This window comes from Fringilla coelebs, assembly GCF_963513975.1.
Source record: "Fringilla coelebs genome assembly, chromosome: 4".
NCBI classification, from domain to species: Eukaryota; Metazoa; Chordata; class Aves; order Passeriformes; family Fringillidae; genus Fringilla; species Fringilla coelebs.
The window spans coordinates 48199856-48220765 of NC_140032.1; the positions used below are offsets into that span (position 1 = coordinate 48199856).

At 41.3% G+C, this 20910-nt stretch overlaps 1 protein-coding gene across 1 annotated transcript in view; it reads right to left on the reverse strand.

The window, feature by feature from the left end:
- Nucleotides 1-6117: 6117 nt before the first annotated feature.
- ARHGEF38 (Rho guanine nucleotide exchange factor 38) overlaps nucleotides 6118-20910 on the reverse strand; it is a gene marked incomplete at its 3' end in the record, with an annotated part of 36053 nt that continues 21260 nt past the window's right edge. Inside the window, exons 6-14 of the mRNA XM_084204530.1 lie at nucleotides 16829-17028; nucleotides 16200-16333; nucleotides 14053-14157; nucleotides 12788-12910; nucleotides 10699-11019; nucleotides 8812-8952; nucleotides 7467-7665; nucleotides 7026-7285; nucleotides 6118-6303 (exon numbers count right to left, since the gene is read on the reverse strand). Coding sequence (XP_084060656.1) covers nucleotides 6118-6303; nucleotides 7026-7285; nucleotides 7467-7665; nucleotides 8812-8952; nucleotides 10699-11019; nucleotides 12788-12910; nucleotides 14053-14157; nucleotides 16200-16333; nucleotides 16829-17028 — 1669 coding nt within the window. The remainder of the gene's footprint in view (nucleotides 6304-7025; nucleotides 7286-7466; nucleotides 7666-8811; nucleotides 8953-10698; nucleotides 11020-12787; nucleotides 12911-14052; nucleotides 14158-16199; nucleotides 16334-16828; nucleotides 17029-20910) is intronic.

The following is a 20910-nucleotide window of genomic DNA, read 5'->3' on the forward strand; positions in this document are numbered from 1 at the left end:
GAGTTTATTGCCTCAAATTATAAAGCTTGTTAGAGGAAAAAATACTTCAATTTCAAAATTTAACTGTTCAACAACAGTGTATTTAGATTGAGATCTTTGGTTTGGCAGTTTACTAAATTGGCCTGTTTTGGTTTTATACAGTGAGAAACTTCAACTAAAAAGAACAGAAGAGAATCAAAACTGTCTTCAAGTTTTCTTAAAATGTAGAGAACCATCCTGTACTAGAGAAGTATCAGGTACTCCAGCTCTCCACTGTTACCCCTGAGCTGTTCTTCATGGTTTGTGCTCCCTCTCTTCATCCCAGCTGCTTCAGATTGTGTTCAGCTTAGAATTGGCTCAAGGTGGGCACTGGAAAATGACCTTGAGTCTTGCTCTCTGTGACCAGCCTGTGGCAATTTCCCTCCATTCCTTCTGTGATGAGGGGAGCATCTCTAAACATGAAAGGATCTTGGACTGAATTGGGTTTGCATGGCCAGTTTTATTTTCTCCTTATTGTACTCTGATTTGATGGGTAATAAGTCACATTAATCTTCCCAAAGCCAAGTCTTGCCCATGATGGTAATTAGTGAGTGATATCTCACTCCCCTTATCTTGACCTATGACCCTTCCATCTTATTTTCTGTGCCCCCTACCCAGCTGAGGAGGGGAGTGAGTGACAGAGCAGCTGGTGTAGGCACCTGACATCTGTCCATGGTCAACTCAGCACACAGACTGGCACAGGTAGGTGAAAGCTACTGTTTTTCTTTGCCATCCTGTATTTTAAGTGTGTGTAAAGCTTGATAAATGTTAGCTTTTTCCTATACCTCATTTCCTTTCTCCACAATTAAGATTTAGGCTAAAGTTCCTTAAATAGCCAAAGGAATAGTTTCATTTACTCAGGATTGCCTCAACTGCCTGGAAAATTTGCATGTTTTTTCAGCTATTATTTCCTGTGGAGGGAAAAAAAGAGAAAGGTTTTATCGTAGTGCCTGCTGTTTCCAGGGCTGTGTAAAAATAACAGCATGAGGAGGAGGAATCCAGAATTTTTACTGCTTTTTGATCAGTACATCCTTCCTCCTTTCCAGCACAGAGGGTTTTTAATGGCAGCATAGTAGGAAAAGACACTGGTGCTGTTTCCATTAGCAAACAGAAGGCATATTTTCTTCCTAATTAATCAGAAGACTGTTGCCTACACTAAGAAGTATTGTGAAGATAGATTCTTTAAGTGACCAAGTGCTCCTATGTGAAGTGTTCATTCCAGTAGCAAAACCTGCTCCCAGAGGAGTGTTCAAGGTGCTAGGTGCCTCTCTCTGAGGCCTCTGAACATACATAAAGCTTTGCTTGTGAGAGTGCAGGAGCTTATATCTCAACTGTGCCCATTACTTTAGGTACCACCAATGAGGTGAACATAGGCAGAAGAAGAATGATCCTTGTTTTCAAATTGTAGTAGCTAATGCCATTTAGAATACTCCTGAGATCTGATCCGACTGTGCCCTGATGTCTTTGCATCTGCCATGGATTGACTGTAGGGTCCCTCCATTCAGAATGAACTAAGTGATGTTGTGCTTTTTGTGCCTCACTTTTCCCTCTAATAAGGCCAAGTCTGGCTACACTCATCGATAGCACTGCATTAGCAAAATCTGCAATACAGGTACAGTTTGCATCAGCAAAAGACATTCTTCCACTGTAACTTTCCTAGCTTCCTAAATGAAATACAAAGTCGTCTTCTGTTGGTATAAAAATGTCAGTTAGGATTGTGATTCTTTGAAGTATTATATCAGAAAGGATTTATGGCACAGACCAGGTCTTTTAAATCAAGTGTTTAGCTTGAATATGTTAGATAGGCACTGCTGAAAAACAGAGAAGATTGAAGGGAACAGTTGCTTTCTGCTTTGATGTTATAGTTAGGATGGAATTAACAACTGTATTTTCAGGAAAGGAGTCTGTTCTACAGGCTTGTTTGACTGAAGCTGTGTGTCAGGTTGAGGAATGTAGTGTAGGGCAGGAAGAAGGAATGCCCGTCTGAAATTTGAGAAGCATACCTCCTATTTAGTAAAAATAACTGGAAAATAGTCCTGTGATTTTTCTATCCCCAAACCAAATTGCTCTGTGATTTACGGTAAAAATAGCTACCTGACTTTTCTTAAATGTTTTAGAAATTGGTGTGGTAGTATTTTATTTCCACTCAAATAAGATGGTATTTTCATAGATACCTAAATTCTGATCCCCTCAGTAATGTGAAATTATAAGTTCCTCTGGTTCCATGAGTGCTCCTTCTGGCTGGACTAGGGAATGCTGGTGGTACCTGTGCCTAAAAAGGAAGGTCTAACACAAGGCTCTGTGATTTACAAACTTTTATCTACTACAGCTCATAGTGGTCACAATCTCAGGAGCAGCTGGAAAAGAACAGAGCTATGCTGACATCTGGAACCTTGAAGTGTATTTTTAAACTTTCTTAGTGTTTTTGATAGTGCTTGAAAAGTTCTAATGTATTGATAAATAAGGTAGGATGCATCCTAAGAATGCAGCATTTTATCTGAGGCAACTATTTCCTCTGCTAACTTTGCAGTCAGATCTTGGATAGCATATAAAGCTCTTTGCTTCTAGAAAACATGTTTTAAAAAAATAAATAAGAAGAAACATCTTTACAAAAATAGATTTTTATTATTACAATAATTTAAAAGAAGATTTTTTTTTTTTTTTTACTATTTCCCAACAACCAATATTGTAATAGGAATTATCAGTAACAGATCTGTGGGAACAAAGATTATTATGGCTGTGTTTCCTAGTGCAGGTGGTAGGTCCACTTCATCTATCTTCATTTTTAAAAGCTATCTTAAAATGACAGCAAAAGTATACTTGAGTGTTTGAAGGAGGTAATTACTCAGTGAAGCTTCCAAAGATGAGGAAGGAATAATTCTTCAATCTGTGTTTGCCTTGAAAAGCTGAACCCCTGCTCCAAGATCGCCCAGGCAAAGGGAAGATGGTGAAGCACAGAGGTGCCAGAGGTCAGAGCCTGGGACTCTGCTGTTTACTGGCTTGGAGACTTTCTGGGTTCCAGGTTATCAATGCCAACACATAAAAATATTCCCCGAATGGAGAAGCACTTCAGTTTGAGTGGACCCAATCTTGGAAGTACTTGTACATATTTATTGTCATAACAGCTCAAGTAAAACACACATTGGAACAAAGGTAAGAACAATTCCGTAAACTGCAGCCTGTCCCTGCTTCAATCAAACTTGATTCATTTTGTCATTAATGAGAATAAGAAAGCTCTTAGAATACTGTAACCTTCCCTATATTAAAAAAATCCAGTGGCAAAACCATTGTATATTCTTACAAATTTCTGGAGCCCTAACACAGCTCAGTTTCTAGTATTTAAAGCACTGTCTTAACAAAAATGTGACTGAGCAAGTCTAATATGAATTGTTGTAAATCCTTAATTTGGAAGGCTTTAGCTTCAAGGAGCGTCTCTTACTTTTCTGCAATTGCTGTTTGCATTCATCTGTTTTAAACAAAAATAAAAGTTTGCAATATATTCATGGTATCAAATGATAATGGCTGACAGTTTGAATTTCTGAAATGGCAATCCACCTGGATACCTAATTACATACTTTTACTGGATCTCAAGTTAGGAGGCTATAATAAACTAATATAAGGATACCACAATATAAAAATTATTCTGGGTCCTAATCCTACAGGGATTTCATTTGGCCTACTAGGCGTTCCTAGATTCCCCCAGAAATTCAGGTGGTCAACTCCAGTATATTCATCCTTCATTCCTTGTTACTTCAGGATCAGGATACCTAGCGAATATTTTGGAGAGCAACATTTGAGTACTCTTTGAGACACCTTCACAGAGTCTGATTCTTCATGGGGAATGTACCTAACACTCAAAATCTGAGCTCTCCTGTGACTCAAGCTGAGTTCTCAGTGCTAAGACTTCAGAAATCTTTTTTTTCCTCTTTCCCTTGATTAATTTCACTATCAGAAATACAAAAACTTCATCATTGTGCTTACATGACTCCATTAAGCCTATTAAGTACAATTCAGCCATTTCTAAAACTGTTTCAACTATTGCAAAGTATAGATCTTCTCCAAATAAAATATTCTAAATTTTAAGACAGAGCTGAAAACTTGCTTGTGTGTATCTTCCCCATAATCTCAAAATACAAATGCCGAAGCAGTAAAAGGGTAGCGATGAGTCTTCAGTCCATTCTTCTACGCTGATACTCCCTCTGCATTTCCATTTTCTTCATTTAACTAAAGGTGAAGCTTTCCATAAAAGCAGCTAAATCCATTTATTAAGTGATTGAGAACCCTTTTTGCTTGCTATGGGAACAGCAAGATTTAAGTGCCTGAGGTAATGTACAATAAGACAGAATAATGCTCACTGGATAGCAACAGTACACAGAGATTCCCACACCAGATTCTGGATATCTATCTCTGAGAACTCCAAAAGTTTCTCTATCATATGATTTAATCCAGCACAAATTTCAGGTTTAATCTCTGTGATCCCCTGCTACATTCAGTCTCTGAGCAAGACTGAGAACTTTTTCTACCCTTCTATGAAAATAATTTGAAAATCGAGGACATTAAAGAAAATGAAACCAGCTTCATTAGCATAGCAGAAACTAATGTGTGTAGCAACTGCCCTAACTTTTCTTATCCTTTCTTGGCTGACAGTTTATTTTCTATTACATCTCACTAAGCATTTTGAATCATTTCATCTTCAAACCTCACTCTTCAAACTATGGTAAGCAGAAACTCAGAAGCTTTAGAACAATTTCTGTTTACCCTCGATCAGCAACACTAGCTGGCCCCCCTCCCACCCTTGATTGTAACAGTGTTGTCATTTTTGTCATCAGCACAAGCAATTAAGCAAACCAGAAAATACCTGAGAGGAGTTTACTTTCAGTTACACTCTTTGCAGCAGGCATAATCACTTTTTTGTTTCCTTTTTGCAGTGCTTTGCACCAGGTCTTTGCTAATCACTAGAGGACCTTGGCATTGCTGTGGTGAAATACCTTGTGTCGAGCACTTAGATACCCATAAGAATCACAAGGAGGGGTTTTCTGTTTGCTGTCACCATTCAGTCTATCTTAAGTGCAGGGCACCAGCCTGACCTAGGAATGTGAACCTAAAGAAACTTACTGACTAGATATTATGATCCCTGTGTCTGACTAAAGGAATCAGAGACGCACTAAATAGTCACTGAAAGGCACCACTTGACTTTTCTTTTTTTTTTCTTTTCTTTTTTTTAATCAGTAAATTTCCCAAGACTAATAACACAGGTTCCATTTCACTACACAGATCTTGCACTAACGCAGTTAGTGTGGAGACATATGTGGATTTCAAACCTGGGGCACTTCCATATTGCTACAAACTGTTTCTACCATATGAAGCAGTTGTGTAATTCATTTGAAAATTATAACTTCTTCATGTCACAGTACCTGTTTCTAGTGTCCCCTCTTTTCCTTCCTGCATTTCCATATTTAACTAAACATACCTTCTTCCCTAGGACTAGTCACTGGTACCACCACACCTGGTATGTCTTAAATGTTAAAATGTTTCCTCAAAATTAAAGCCCATTTTCTTTTCCCAATCCAATAATCTCTACTGGGAAAAAAGGTTCTTCACAAAAGCAGCTGAGGATAAAAACAGACAATCAAAAAAGCTCAAGTTTTAAGATGTGTCTGTGTTCACTGAGATAACAGTTCAGGAACAACTCAACCTACAGTATCCCTGATGACTGAATTTGTCCTTTTTCAAGGCTAATTCTCTTCATCTTGAATATTATTTGCTAAATATCATGGAAGAAAAATGTAATTTCATCTGTGATTTGTACTTGTAGGTTGAGTCTTGATGTACGACGCTTTGACAGAAGAGAAAATTATGGGGTAATAGAAAAGCGAGCTCTTCAGCATGTTAATCAGAATCAGTCTTCCTGTTAAATGTTTCCTCCCTCAGGTCTTGACAAGGTGATGGCTTTTGGAGAATAGAGGTTCTCAGTATCATCTGTGTGCTGGATACCATGGCTTCTGTCAATCACTTGTGAGCTTGCTTTGCTGGCAGCAAACCTAATGGATGATTATTCTGTCTGCTTCAGAGAGTCTGGCTCAACAGGCCCTTCCCCTCCTAAGCATATGTCATCTTCCCTAGATAATTAGATGGTACATATCCCTTCTGACCTTTTGCTTCAGCTAGCCACCATTCCTTATTGCCACTCAGGTCAGAAAAGCGAAGTATCCTCACCCTCTGGTACTCCTGAAGGCTGAGTTCTTGATCACTTCTAGCTTGAAATGCAAAAACAGCATAGAAGACCTGAAAAAGGAAAGCCACATAAACAAAAATCAGAATTGAAAAGTGTAGCCACATGTTACTGTGGAGCTGTGTATCAGTAGCAGTTCTGTATACAGAAATGTAATAACATGTATAAACCAGCGTTCAACTACATGGCCTAAAATTTATAGACAGCGCCAGAATAAAAAGTGAAATTGAAGCATTTGGGGATTCTGCATGACAAACAAACCAATCTCCAAGACCTCATTGCCTTGCTGGCAAGGTAAGGTTTTCAGCTCCCACCAAGTGGCCATGGATTGCAAGAATAATTTTTCAGCAAGGTTTCCTCATGGAGAATCACCTCTCCTAAAGCTCCTGTGCTCAAATGTGGCACATGGGTCACTTCTGTGCCTTGCTCATCAGCATTCTTGTCACAGCTTTCTTGTCACCAGTAAGTTGAAAAATCCCCCAAACTGAGCTATTTTGCAAGTTCCTGCTCCGTATGAGAACCTTGAGACATACATGGGGTAGGACAATGCAAGTGTGTTTTCTGTGACACAGGACTGTAATTCACAGTTTAACTGATTCTCTTTTCCTACCTCACAGCTATATAAGAGCAGAGAATAATAAATTCCTATGTCACACTGACAGATTGGTGCCACTCTTTTCTGGTGTGAAAGGAAGCCATTTAAATTACTAACAGTATCATTTTAGATTTTAAATAGGAACAACAAGAAGACAGGCACAGTGTGTATCATACCTACCTGCTGATCATCCATACCCTGAAGAGCACCAGTCCCTGTGCCATTAAATGCAGGATTCTCACAGAAGTGGAAAGGTGAGCTGCTGTCACGGTTCTGGTACCCTGGACTGCTTGTGCTGCTGTCAGCAGGGGGCCGTGAAGAGACAAAGAGGCTGATGTCATCAAAATCATCATCACCAAAGCCATTTTCTGCTACATCCTTCTGTGCTTTGGCTGGATTGTATGGCTTCAGGAAGGAGGAATACACATACCCTGTGAGGACTAGAAACCAGAATAAAGAGGCAGAAAATAAATAAACAGCAAAACGCTGCTAAAATAATTTCAAAACCAACCATTTTATGCAGCTGTCAGTATGACAGAAGCCAACAGATGGGGCCAGAATGAAAAGAAATCAATATCCCAAAGGGAAGCTGTTATTGGGATATTTGTGCAGAGAACTTACTTCCTGTGTCAACAAGCCATCTGCTTGTGCTTCCAAAGGGGTCCTTTTGCTCCACAACAGCCACCAGTTCTCCTTCATGCAAGTCAATATCGAATTCCTGCGCGGCGTTGCACTTGCGCTTCGCCTGGTACAGCGACTCCGTGCTGTACGTGGACAGCAGCTTGGACCTGTGCTCCTCTGTTTGCCGTGGGGACTCCAGCTGCAAACAAACAAATGCTATTCATCCTCAGTAATGCCAGGGCCATTTCCAGATAAAACTGGATAAAAATGCTGCATGTGGCAACTGACCCAGCGTTTTCACACACAGACCAAGGAGTTACAGCGGGACCAAATCTCCTCTGCATATGCAGGAAGAACCTGTCCCACTGCTATATTAACAGTGAGCAATAAAGGGCAGATTTCAAAGAAATGCAGGAATTTCACTAATTAAAGACCTCTTAGTCTGTCCTCTGCTCTCAAAGAGGTGGTGTTCTATATGTGAACTCTCTCCTGCTTAATTGGTTTTCCGTAGCCATGACCTTTGTATTCCGATGTAATATCACAGAAAAAGCATAATCCAAAAATGGGCTGAGGTGTGCTAAGGCCACATAACAACTTGCATGATAAGGCATTAGGCAAAAAAAAAAAAAAATCAGTGGTACCCAAAATGGCTGCTTTTTGTGTGAAATTACCTCTCTAAATGAGGACAAGATGCCATTACATGCTGGAAGCATATTCATTTCAGGGTTTGGTTAGACAGCAGGGACGAGGATGCTGCACATCAATGGGATCTTATCATACCACAGAAGCAAGAGCCCCTGTGCCTTCACTGATGCTGAAACAACTGCCCCAGCTTCTCCTGTAAACCTGCATCCAAGTCCTTATTTTACTGTAAACTAAACTCCCAAAACTTCCAGAAACATCTGATGAGATTGGGAACACAGAATTCCTGGTGGATTTTCTGAATCTTCTACTGTGGGTGTGTATATTTGTGCATATATGTGTGAACACCAGTGCTCATAACCACAGCTGAGCACAAGGAAAAAAATTTTCTGAATTAGAAGACTAAGATGCACTGTAAGAGTATTTAGCAAAAGAAGTAACCAAAAATATACCTTAGCCTTACAATGTGCTTAAAGGCCTAAGGGCAATTTGAGGTAATTCAACTGGATTTTCAAGATATTAACATGAAAAAAGTGAAAAATCTTCAGAGGTTACTGGTCAATGAAAACTTTACTCCAACAACCTGATTCAGAGTCACAGTGGAGAGACAAAGCCCAAACCTTTAGGTAGCATAAAAATGGATTTGTTTCAAAAGTGATCAAAAGAGGATGCTTCATACACAATTTGGATGTATGGTACTCACCGGAGAAGGAACAGTTTTCTTTTTTTCCAGGCTCAATTTTCCCTCAATAAAGATTGTACTGATGTTTTCTTTTACAAAATTCAGCTTGTGAACCTCCTCCAGCAATTGATTCTGCACTTCACAGATGCTTGAGGAGGACAGCTGCAAACACAAATGTGGGTTAGATCTCATGTACAAAATGGTAGGCAGTTTGGAGAGAGCAGATTTAATTTAATTTGCTGAGTGCTAGGAGTGAGGAAATCTGACAAGTTATGACTATTTTCTGCAGAGCCCGTAAGCAGTGCAATCTCTGCATATGAGACGTAAAGAGAAGAAAGGTCTTTGTTTAAAGAAAGTCCCAAATAGACACTATTACATTTAAAAGACAGAAATTGAAGTTAAATCATTAAAAATATTCTAAATGGTGATGAAAATTAAGAGCCTTGCATTTATGCTACTGAGCCACCTTCTTTCACATGCAAATGGGCATCTCAGCAGCTATCAGAGTGGCCAATGTGCTACAAGGTTTGGAGTAGTTTATCCCACAGCTGTGTGCTTGTGCAACTGGGAGTTGCAAACAGGTTAAAAATTGTTGGGTAACTGACTCTCTGTCTGTGGCACTGAATAAGTGATTTTCGTATATGCCTAATACCAACTGCATTTGCTGATGTAAACAGGAAAAAAAGAAAAAGAAGGTAATTTTGTAGCCAGACCCTCACAATGCAAGAGCTTTCAACACATGAAAACATCAAATTACAGGGATGAAATTTCTTCATCAGAAAAATCCTTAATTTTCCCATTAAAGACCATAGCTCTATGTTTTGATCCTGACCTTGTCTGCTTAATTTTTCAGCTGCCTCTTACTATAATGTGCTCTGTTCCAGCCTTGATGGAAAGGAATACTCCACAACTGCCTTACTAGATTGTGTCTCCCAAGCAGCCTTGCTTCTGTTCAGGTGAGTGGATTTATATGTGTGGAAGGCATTGTTGCAGCTGTGTTTCTCAGGGGGTTCAAGTCCTCCAGGCGAGGCTGTTCATTACTGCTGAGAGATATCTGCAGGAGTTTCTGCATCATATTTGGGGTTTAAAGCACCTTGATTTTCATAAAAACTATTTCATTGGATCTCCCAACTTGTTTCTCTTTTGCAGTCATCCGTGACTCTGCAGTCTAGCAGCAAAGGAGGTATTAATGTACTTTCTTATAATTTCCTGTGTCTTCTGGGCTAGTCAGGGTCCATGCTAAGATATGCTAGCAGCTGCCTTATTTTTGCCTCCCTGTAATACTCTTGCCATTACTGTCACTGCAACAGCAGGAACAGTCCCATTAGGATCATTCTCAATGAAATACCCAGGTCTGACAAAAGTTCAGAACAGAAATTTCTCAAAATTCACTCCAGAGGGACCTTACTGTGCCCTTCAGTATGTAAAGGGGGCCCACAGGAAAGCTAGGACAAGGGGGAGTGCCTTTAAACTGAAAGAGGGCAGGTTTACATTGGTTTACTGTGGCCCTGGTGAGGCACTGAAATGGTTTCTGCATTGAAATGGTTTCTGCATTGGGAAGCTGTGGGTTCCTAATCCTTGGAAGCTTTAAAGGTCGGGTTGGATGGGGCTTTAAGCAACCTGGTCTAGGAGAAGGTGTCCCTGTTAATGGCAGGGAAATTGGAACTAGATGGTCTTTAAGATCCCTTCCAACCAAACCATTTTGATTCTAAGAACTTAATCTGTACTGAGCTTGCAAAGGAAAAAAAAAACCCAAATCTAACTGTGCTCAGCAGAACAAACAAAGTCACGAAATCAGTAAATCAGTGTAGCTTTCTAGATATGTGTCCTACAGAACTTTAGTCAGAGCATATAGAAAGAAGAAAAGAGAAATTAAGGCACAGCTACACCTGTTTCTAATGTACTTACTGGAACAGGCACCATGACAGCAGAGTTTGATTCAAGTGCTGCAAGCATAATATTCCTGAGGAGGGTGATGAAGCAGTGTAGACAGTTCAACACAATCTTTTTGGCTGCTCTGTTGAATACCTGAAGTTCTTCCACTAGCTGTGCATTTAGAGCCTCATATTCTTTCTTTGCCTTCTCCAGGACTTCTCCAGCTGACCTCTGAATGTAGCTGTTGTAGTCCAACAACTTGTCATAGCGCTTCTGGATGAGGTTCTGGGGGCCTGGAAACAGGGCTTGCAGTGCTGAGAGAGGAGTCAAGACAAGCTTGTCCAGCTGAGCAATCTGGAAAGTGTAAAGCAGACCTACTCATTACCTTATTCACACAGTCCATCAGATGCCATAAGGGGCTGAGCCTGATGGCAGCACATCAAGCTATCTGTCAATCACTCTCCACAAAGCTTTGCTGCCAGAGGCAGATTCAAGCAGGGTCCAGCATGATTTAGAATCTCCTTCATAACTGGAAATGTTAATTCTTTAGATGTTAGTTTTTCAATTTTCAGTGTCTGCAAATGGCAGTTGGTCCCTTGGAGCATGCAGCCTCAAGTGCTGCCCCTAGGGAGCTGCCACTGGGGAAAAACAGCAAGGATTGGTCAAGTGGTCAAATAAAACTGGGATTTCCTTAGCTGGAAGGCCCACATCAATATACAGTCTAAAGCCAATGAGGTCTTATTAAGTGGCAGCCTTGAATTCTCTCAAAGCTGCCTTTTCTTTTTTTTTTTTTTTTTCCCCTCTCCTGGAAACAGCTGTAACTCAATTCCTGTTTAAGCAAACACAAACAATCACTTGATTTGATTAAATTAGGTTATGCTTGTTGGTTTTATCTCTAGTAATCAACAAAATTAGACACCTGGTAAAAAAACCAGTCTTCCTCAGACTTTTCCATTAGTCTATAATTGTCTCAAGGGATTAATATTGCATGAAATAAAATTTATTTTTGTAAGTCATTTGTTCAAATACAGCACAGGCTTGTAGTGAGTGAAATTCATCATCACATTAAAGCCCTTGGACATTCTGTGTGAATTAAGTTGTTGGGTTAGATGTGAGAATAAAAAAGCAGCTGCCTCTGCATTCTCAAAAACATAGCAGAGTTGAGGAGAGATCCATTTTAGCCCCAGAGTTGCTCTCCAAGGCCAAGATGATGTACGCTGGCTAAATAGCTCCTATTTTATTTCCACCTGAAAAACTGGGCTGTGTTTAGTGAACCAATTTTTGATGCATTAAGAAAACAATTCTTCCAAACTGCTGGACCTGATTTCTTAAAAAGAGGCTACTGGGAATTTCTGCCTTGAAAATTTTACAAAAATCTAATGAGAGGAAGGTATACGTTATTGACAAAGGCACCTCTACCTCTGAATTCTTCCAGCTTGAGCAGCTGTTTGAATAAGCAGCCTATCCCATTTTGAAAAGATATTTAAATATCTTATTAGAGCCAGGCATTAGAGCTCACTTTAATTCTGAAAGCAGAAGACTAGTTGAAAAACTATTACTATTTTTAAAATTGCTTTATTAATTACTATGAGCTATATTTGGATTTTTCATGGTTTCCCTATATGAAGGATTTGACAGCTCTGTGTTAATATCTGGACTTGATGATCTGAGAGGCTTTTTTCCAGTTAATAAATCTGAGATTTTTACAGATCTGTGATTCCAGGAGTTAACAGTAGATAAGCACAATATCAATCACAAAAGTCACTTAAACTGCAAGTGCTGGTAACAAAAGTAGCAAGGCAACAATCTGCTGCTCTTTTCTGAAGTTCAGGTAAAACAAATACAGAATTGTTCAGGTGATACAAATTTTAACACAAAGATCTTAGTATAAACCCAGGAATTTAGCTTGACAGGTTTTCTTTCGTTCTTCTAAGGAAAATACAATTCATTTATATTGTATTTTATCTTAATTCCTACATAAATTCAACCAAAACTCCCACTTATCTTTCCCAACAGATTCCTAAGCTATTTGTTTTACTCTTTTCTTTCCTAGTCTTCCTCACATATAGGTGTTTTCTCAGACATACAGATAGCTGTGTAACTGGACATTGCATTAACTTACAAAGTCTTCACACAGATTTGCAGTGTTGGTCTGTTTTTCCTGGCAGTCATTGACTTTGTCATCTTTATCTTGCAGGATTTCCTGAAGCTCAATTATATTCTGGGCAGCCAGATGTATAGAATCCTAAATGAAAAGATGGTAGGAAGATGAAACTCTTACAATCTGTTTTAATATGCTGCATTCACTCATGCAGCTATTCAATAATACTTCTGGAATCAGAAATATTTTCCATCTCCAACACCTGTGCAGTTGCTGTGCAGTTTCCAGTCATTGTGAGGTTGTTTACTGTGATCATATTTTTCTCTGCTTTGTCTATTTTCAGTGTAAACTACTTAAGAATCAAGCTGTTAATGTTCAACTGAAAGAATTAGGCCCTAAACTAATGAATATCCCACTGGAATTCAGCTACTCCTCAGCAAGAAGCCAGTTTACCTTGCATCCTCAAAAATCTCTTTTGGGGGACTAAGTAGGACTACAGTGGTGTATTTCAGTTACTCAGAATTTAAATCTCAATGAAGTGTGGATCTATTTGGATAAGGAGCTGTCAGCACCACTGCAGGCAGCAGCCCTCCTTGGCTGAGCTCCCTGGCCTTTCCCTGTTTCCTTTCCCAGCTGGCTACTGATCTTGCCTATCTCTCAAACAACCTCCCTGCCTGGCTAGGGCACACTTACACTTGGACAGGCCTCATGCCATCTAAAAAGCTGGCAAGTAATCCATGGGAGGGGCAGGCTGATAAATCACAAGCCAACCTTCATCTCTGGAGAGGAAGGTTGAAGCAAAGACATTTTGGAGAACTTAAGCACTCTGCACATCTAGTGCTCACCCTCAACACAACCTAAACACAGGGAAAGGGAAGGAGTCCTTCCATCCAAAATATATATTTTAGGATGCTTTAATTCATGTGGCTGCAGCTCAGTTCTGCAATCTTTAATGGGAAGATTGGTTCAATCTCAGTTGGTCCTTCACTGCAGCAGATGAGGGTGACAGCTTCACACAGAGATTGAAAGTCCTGACTGTGCCACCAGAGAGAACCTTCTTTGCACCTGTGGGTCTCCACAGAACCTGCCTCTGTCAGGGGGAAAATGCAGAAGTGGGGGCTTCAAAACTTCTTTGCCATCAGCTCAGTAATGCAATGGCAGCACAGCTTATGTATTTAATATTCTGATGTAGACAGCCCTGCTAATAAATAATTTGGTGTTGCCCAGCCAGCCCAAACTGGTTATGGACAGGTTTGTGACCAGATTGCAAAAAGGCCTGTACCCACCTGGAGATGTTGGGAATAGAGCGAAATGTTCTTCACACACAATTTCACAGTCTTCTCTAGACTTTGAAACAACTTTTCTTCCTTATTAAAAGTTCCATCTTTCACCTAAAATAGACATTTGCACTGTTATTTTGGCAGCCCAAAGGAGCCTGGCAAATGAAAGAAATATCCAGAGCGCTGCTAGAAAAATCCCTGAACTCCTCCTTTTGAAAACAGATCAGCCCCTAATTCTCCCAAGCTCCAGCTCTAATTCAAGAAAAGTCAAAACCACTGGGCAACACGGCAGAGAATTCCATTTTTAATCCTTGTGGGAGCAGGGAGTTGCTTTACTACAAGGTCCACAGAACGCTTCATCTTTCTGTGTGCTGTTGTCCTACCTGAGGAAAGGTTGGGGGGGAAAAGTTGGGATGGGTATTTGGGAGGAAAAGGTGGGATGGATATTTTGGAGTTAAAGGTGGGATGGCTGTTCCGGAGGAGAAGGTGGGATGGCTGTTCCGGAGGAGAAGGTGGGATGGCTATTTGGGAGTTGAAGGTGGGATGGCTGTTCCGGAGGAGAAGGTGGGATGGCTGTTCTGGAGTTGAAGGTGGGATGGCTGTTGCGGAGTTGAAGGTGGGATGGCTGTTGCGGAGTTGAAGGTGGGATGGCTCTTTGGGAGTTCAAGGTGGGATGGCTGTTCCGGAGTTAAAGGTGGGATGGCTGTTCCGGAGTTAAAGGTGGGATGGCTGTTCTGGAGTTGAAGGTGGGATGGCTATTTGGGAGTTGAAGGTGGGATGGCTATTCGGGAGTTGAAGGTGGGATGGCTCTTTGGGAGTTAAAGGTGGGATGGCTGTCGCGGAGCGGGGCATCCGGCGCGGTGCCGGGCGCTCTCCCGCACGCCGGCTGTAGGTGGAGCTGTTATCCCAGAGCCGTGCCAGCCTCTCCTCTGGAAGCGCCGGCAGCTGCCGATGGCCTCGGGAAACTTCTTGATGCCGCCCTGAAAACGCGGTATTTCTGCCCGTCTTTTCCTGCAGGGGCTTCAGAAATCTCAAGTCACGTTTTAGTGGTTTTGCCGTGGGGGCGTTTCAAGACTTGAGTTGGGAACTTTCTCAGTCTAATTAAGCGGGAGAGGCGGCTGAATCTCTAACAGATGCGTTCTGATACTAAAATGATCCTCAAATGTTTAAAGCTTAATTAGAAACAAAACCAAAAAAACATAAACCAGAAGTTTCTAAAGAAAAGAAAAAAAGGGAAAAGAAAAATTACATATCCTCTTAATCAAATTTAATTCCCTTTTTCTCTGATTTTATAGCCTTGCTGGTGTCTGTCACATTCTGAATACAAAAATTTCCACTGCATAAATAAATGAACAGAAAAAAAAAATATGTGGGTGATTTGAATCAGAGAAAGAGCAGAAATACTGATAAAAAAGAAACCAGGAAAAAAAGGCATGTATCCCGTAAAGTCACATCTAGAAAGGCAAGTGACCTTCTATAATCAGCCATCTCATGCAGGGAGGTGCACTGCATATCACTTTCAAGGTCATTTGTAATTGATTTTCTTTGAGATTTCAATTTAAGCTTTCCTGAAAATGTTTATCCTGCTAGGTTTTGAATTACAACTTTGAAATTATGAAGGAGGATTTTACTTTTGGCCGCCCAACACCCATCAGACTCATCACAGAGTTCTTTGTCTTTGTAGTTTTGAGGATTCCAGGTCTTTGCACATGTAGAGGCAAACCCTGTGGCTCTTTCCTAATTAGAGGTATTGCTCATCTTCCTTGGTGTATTCCAAACCTCAATGCTACAACATGAGCAAGATGGACTGAATACATTCTCAGCCAGAGCAATAATTATTGCCAGGGTATCTGCAAAATGCTGACTGAGGGCTGAGTTTCACAAAACTACCTCTCACTTCCTCTCTGCTGAAGACCAGAAGTTTGATAAACTCTTGTGTAAAAAAAGAAAAGGTGGAGAACACATTACATTATTTTCTATTTCAATCACAAAGATCTTTCCTGTCTTCTGTGACAGTCAGAAAATGACGTTACAAATTAGGTAGGAAAAAAAGCAGCACCACAAACTCCATTTCCAACACGTTTTGAAAAACACCCTGTGCAAAAGCAGAACTGAAGCTGTCAATGCAAATCTGCAGTTGGATGAGTAAGTACCTGAGGTTCTCCCCTAGTCAGTATTTTCAGATGGCTGGTGACCCTCTTGGATTTCTTGCTAATGGAGTGAATATTCAGTCGAGAAAACTTTTCTTTAAGGGTTTCATCATCATCATTCTTCTTATACTTCATCACTGCAGACAGAGAATTTCATTACATCAATAGTCTGTATTCACAGGACTTTTCACCAGGACAGGCACACAAATATGAAACCATTTGAGAGAAGACACTTTGATGTCATTTGGGCTAGTCTCGTATGAAAATGCTCAAGAGGAAAACCCCATTATCAACAGTAACCTTGGGAAGAGTGAAGGTAGGGCTTCAACCTGGCAAATCTAAAAAAAATGTTGCTATTACTGCATCTTAATTATTATCAGTGTTTGCAACTGCATTACAGACACTATAACATTAATTCTTTCTCTGTTTTCATACTGGAGTTATCAGTCATGTAACATAGTTGGCTAAGGACAAGGGACACTAAGGCATTGTTATCCTCTTGAAACTCAATATATTACACAACTTGGATGGCACCAGCTAAAATTTATATATTGAAATATCTGAACTGAAATAGGTCTTGAAATAGCCAGCCCAAACCTACAAAGAAAGAATTTTCTGTGCTCTTTTCTTACCTAAATCTTTCCTCCTTTTAAGTTCATTGATGTTCACATTAATGGTTTTCATAGCAAAAAGGGCATGTTGTAGTGCCCCATGGTCAGGGTGAGAAGCAGGAGTTGAGTTCAAGAGCTCCCGGAGTAACAAGGGATATTTCATCAGCCGTTGCACTGGTTTGATCAACAGGGATCCCAGGTCCATTAGATTTGGCTTTCCTCTGTGATTTACACCAAAATAATTGTCACAAAATTAGAAATTCCTTGAATTGCAATTACCACTCAAGTCAAAAAATTAGATACATCTGTGGGGGAACAGGGGTGTTGTAAACGAAACCCTGCTGTCGCCCCCTCAATGGGAAATACACCCCAGGTCTCTGAATTTTCTGTTTTCAGAACTTAGCAGACATCAGCCCTGAAACCATCCCACTCAGTCTAAAGGTGCATGTGCTATAACTCACACATCACAACAGCCAGGAAGGGAGATGTAGGTGGAAGAACAAATAACAGGAAGTTTGAGAAATGCGTGTGAGAGCAGGGCTGTTACATCCTGCTCTGGGCCCTCAAGCTTAAAACTGCAACATTTCCATGCTGTGGGTAACTGGATGCCTGTTCACAGTGCATCCCTTCTCACAACACCCCTGACTTGGCACAGAGGCCCTCAAGCTTTACAGCCTTTCACCTGGGGTTTTACTTTGCTGGCTGCCAGTCAGTTATTTCTAATGATGCCTCGGCTTCCAAAGGGTACCAAATTTGGCCTGGGAAATGTTGAACATACAGGATATTCACACAGGCTTGATCCAACCTGCTGGAAGACTCCTTTACATAAAGGCAAAGCAGGCAACTGGCCAGGGTGGCAGAAGGATGAGAGCAGGACAGTCCCAGCTTCCAGCATGGGCAGAGGGATGCTCTGTGGCTCTAGGCTCAATCCCCACTGGATGGGAAGGGGCAGCAGAGCAGCATCCTCAGGCATTCAAGTGGCTTAGGCCATGAAGGCCCCCCTGAGCTCTTGGGCCAGCTGAACTCACGCTCCAGCCCTGCTGCAGACTTTGCTTACACTCTCCAGGCTGGAATGGGAGAGGCTGTGCAGTTTGTGGGCTGCCACAACAGCCTCAAAGGAAATGGGAAAGGACTGAGCCACATGTGCCTTCATTACCTACCATGGGGTTGGGAAGAAACATGGGGTCTCCCCAGAACGGGTAAGACCAGGTGGCCAAGACCAGGGCCAGCCACTGCTGAGGTTCCAGCAGGAGGGCAGACATGTCCACGGCCTCCCCCTCCCATGACAGCACAATCCTGAGCAAACCAGGCACAGCTCCAGCACCAGCTACCTGGCACCTCCCCATTGAAACTGAACAGGAGCTCCTGGTGACAGTGTGGAAGGCAATAAGGCAGAGCAAGCTTTCCATTTGCCTGCCCAGAAAGGCTCTTTTGGAGCAGAAAAGGTTTTCTGACATTAATTATGCAAGAGTTAAGGGTAGACAAAGAAGGATTTCTGCATATGGAAGGATGAAATAACACAATGTAGAAGGAAAGTACAAAAAATAGGGAACAGCCACATGGTTTTGCAGGCTGACATCTATTGTTTTGTGCAACAGAAAGCGTAAAAGAAAAAAACCCCTTCATTCCTACTTTTATATGTGTAAAAAGTACAAGAGCCAATCCTTACTTGCTGACTAATTAACAAACAATTTGAATGCCTTTGAGAAGAGACATCTGCATATTTAAACCATCTCTCTCAAACAGGCATTATCTGTAAAAAAGTTCTGCATGAAAAAAAATCAACAGTAGATGCCTTTTAAGGCTTCCTCATGTCCTGAAACATTCTCATCATTTCAATCCCCCTCATTTCCCCTGTATCTTACATTAAATAGAGAGCTGTTTTTCCTTCTTTCAGCTTCTGGCAGCAATAATGGAAAAAAAAAATCTTAAATTGTTATTGTTTTCTCTGAAAAGCCCTATGAATGCAAATCTATAAAAGCTGCCTCATGAATGGAAAAATCTTCAAGTGTCTTCTCTTTATATAGCTGCACTTTGGACAGCTGCCCAAGTGATAAACAGCCCTCTGTTCGGTATCTGCATGACACAGTCTTGCAATATGGTGTGAGAGATAGCAGGTTTGTTATAATGACTCCCTGGGGCACTAAATGCCACAAAGTTTGACTCATCTAATTCTCCCCAGCAAGATCAGCTGAGATAGCCACTCTCCCTGGACAGTCCCATTTGCAGTGCACCCTGTTAGGACCCACAGGCTGCTGGGCAGGACGTGGCCTTGCCACACCACTCAAGCAGGAGAGTAACGCCTTGTGACATCTATTGTGCAGAAAATTAAGTCGATAATCCATTTGTGATGTTACTTCAGCCTTCCCCCATGTTATTTTGAATTTAGCAAGTACTCTAAGTCACAGGTAACTGTACTAATCTCGCAGCAAATTATTACCCTAGCACTGCAGTAAATGCAGCTGGCAAACTGAGCTCCACGGCACAGCCTCCCTCCTGCCTCCCGAAAACAAAGTCACTAGCACAGACACATTCCCACTTGTTTAAAAAGCCCGTGGTGGTGAGCCATACAAGGGCAGGGGAGGCAGGATTTAGTTTCATTTGCTCTCACTGCAAAGCAGCTTGGTCCAGTGGCAAACAGGACAGCCAGCATGGTCCAGCCAGGCTGAGGCTGCTGTGATGAACTGGCAGTTCTGAGATGGTGAGCAGAAATCAGGCTGCAGCAGGGCTCAGAATCTTGGGCTTCATGGTCTGCTATGCATGCCTTTATTTTACTACAAGATATGTAGGGCAAATAATTCACTGTGCCATAAGTCTCTCAAGCAAGCCCAGGGAATTCACTGAGGCTGCACAGTTGTTAAGCCAAGCAGAATTTAACCTATTGAGCTGCTAGCAAAGGGCAGCACTGTCTGGTATTTATGTAATTGTTTTCTTGATCATGCTTGAATGAAAATCAGTCTGGGAACAGCAACATCACAGATCATTTGGGGGGAGTTATTCTGTATTTTCCAGTTCAAGAGTAATCAGATTTTTGGGTGCAGTCCTGCCCAAGGGCTGTTGCAATTTCTGAAACCTCTGATTTGCAGGTTTGAGTGCCCTGCCTGTGAAGTTGCCAAGCTCAGGGAGGGTCCCACAGCTAAACCTGCTCATTGCATTCTGCACAGCTTTGTAAGAGTCCTTTTAAACTCAGAAAGTGAGTTGTCTCCTACACTCCACTGGAAACTGTTTGAAGGAGAAAACCAGACATTCATATCTATTAGGGCCACACAAGGCAGAGCAGCCAGTCTTGTGTGATTTCTGTACGTGTTGCTGTCTCACATGATCATATTGTGACCTTCTGGATATTTCGTATCTCTTGGAGCCACTCTCCTTCTGGGACAGGGGTACACAGGAATATCCCTTATCAAAACAAAATGTAGAGAAACTATTTCCTATCACAGACAAAAGCTTGAAAGCCCCAAAAGTAGAGTTTCAACATGCAAGTCTTTCAAAGTGTATTTTATGCAGATCATAGTTGTAATATGCAATTGACTGATTAACAAATTCTCTGACTTGACCTGAGGTCTGTTCCTCTCCGGCCAGTATAGACCACACTTGCTCCTCCTTTCTCCTAACACTTTGTCTGGGGTTGCAATATTTCTCATCATTTCAGACAACCCCTCCTCTGACCTTTCACTGCAGGTAACTACAGGCAGTGCTGCATTTCAATGCAGCCAACATGCTGGATGTCCAGAAACTGCAGCTGTGATAAATTCTCCTTTACAGCTTTTCAAAGATGTCACATTCAGCACAGAAGTCCCTTAACCGCAACTCATCAGTGTTAGGGGACTTTTCTGGCTAAGTTGCAATGAGCTTGCTCTTTTCTGATGTTTTCCCAACTACTGATGGGGGAAGATCCTAAGGTGGGCTTCTCAAATGGGGCTACTGAAGGGGTTGTCAGCTTAGGAATAGCTTTACCTGCAGCCCTGCCTGAATTGTAGCAGGAAACTGGATTTCAAAGACTGACACTATGCTGTAGACAAACACTCAGTATTCTGCATATGTCCTGGAAAATTCTCCAGGATATACTGACACAAAAGGCTTGTGTTCTTAAAATTTCCAGC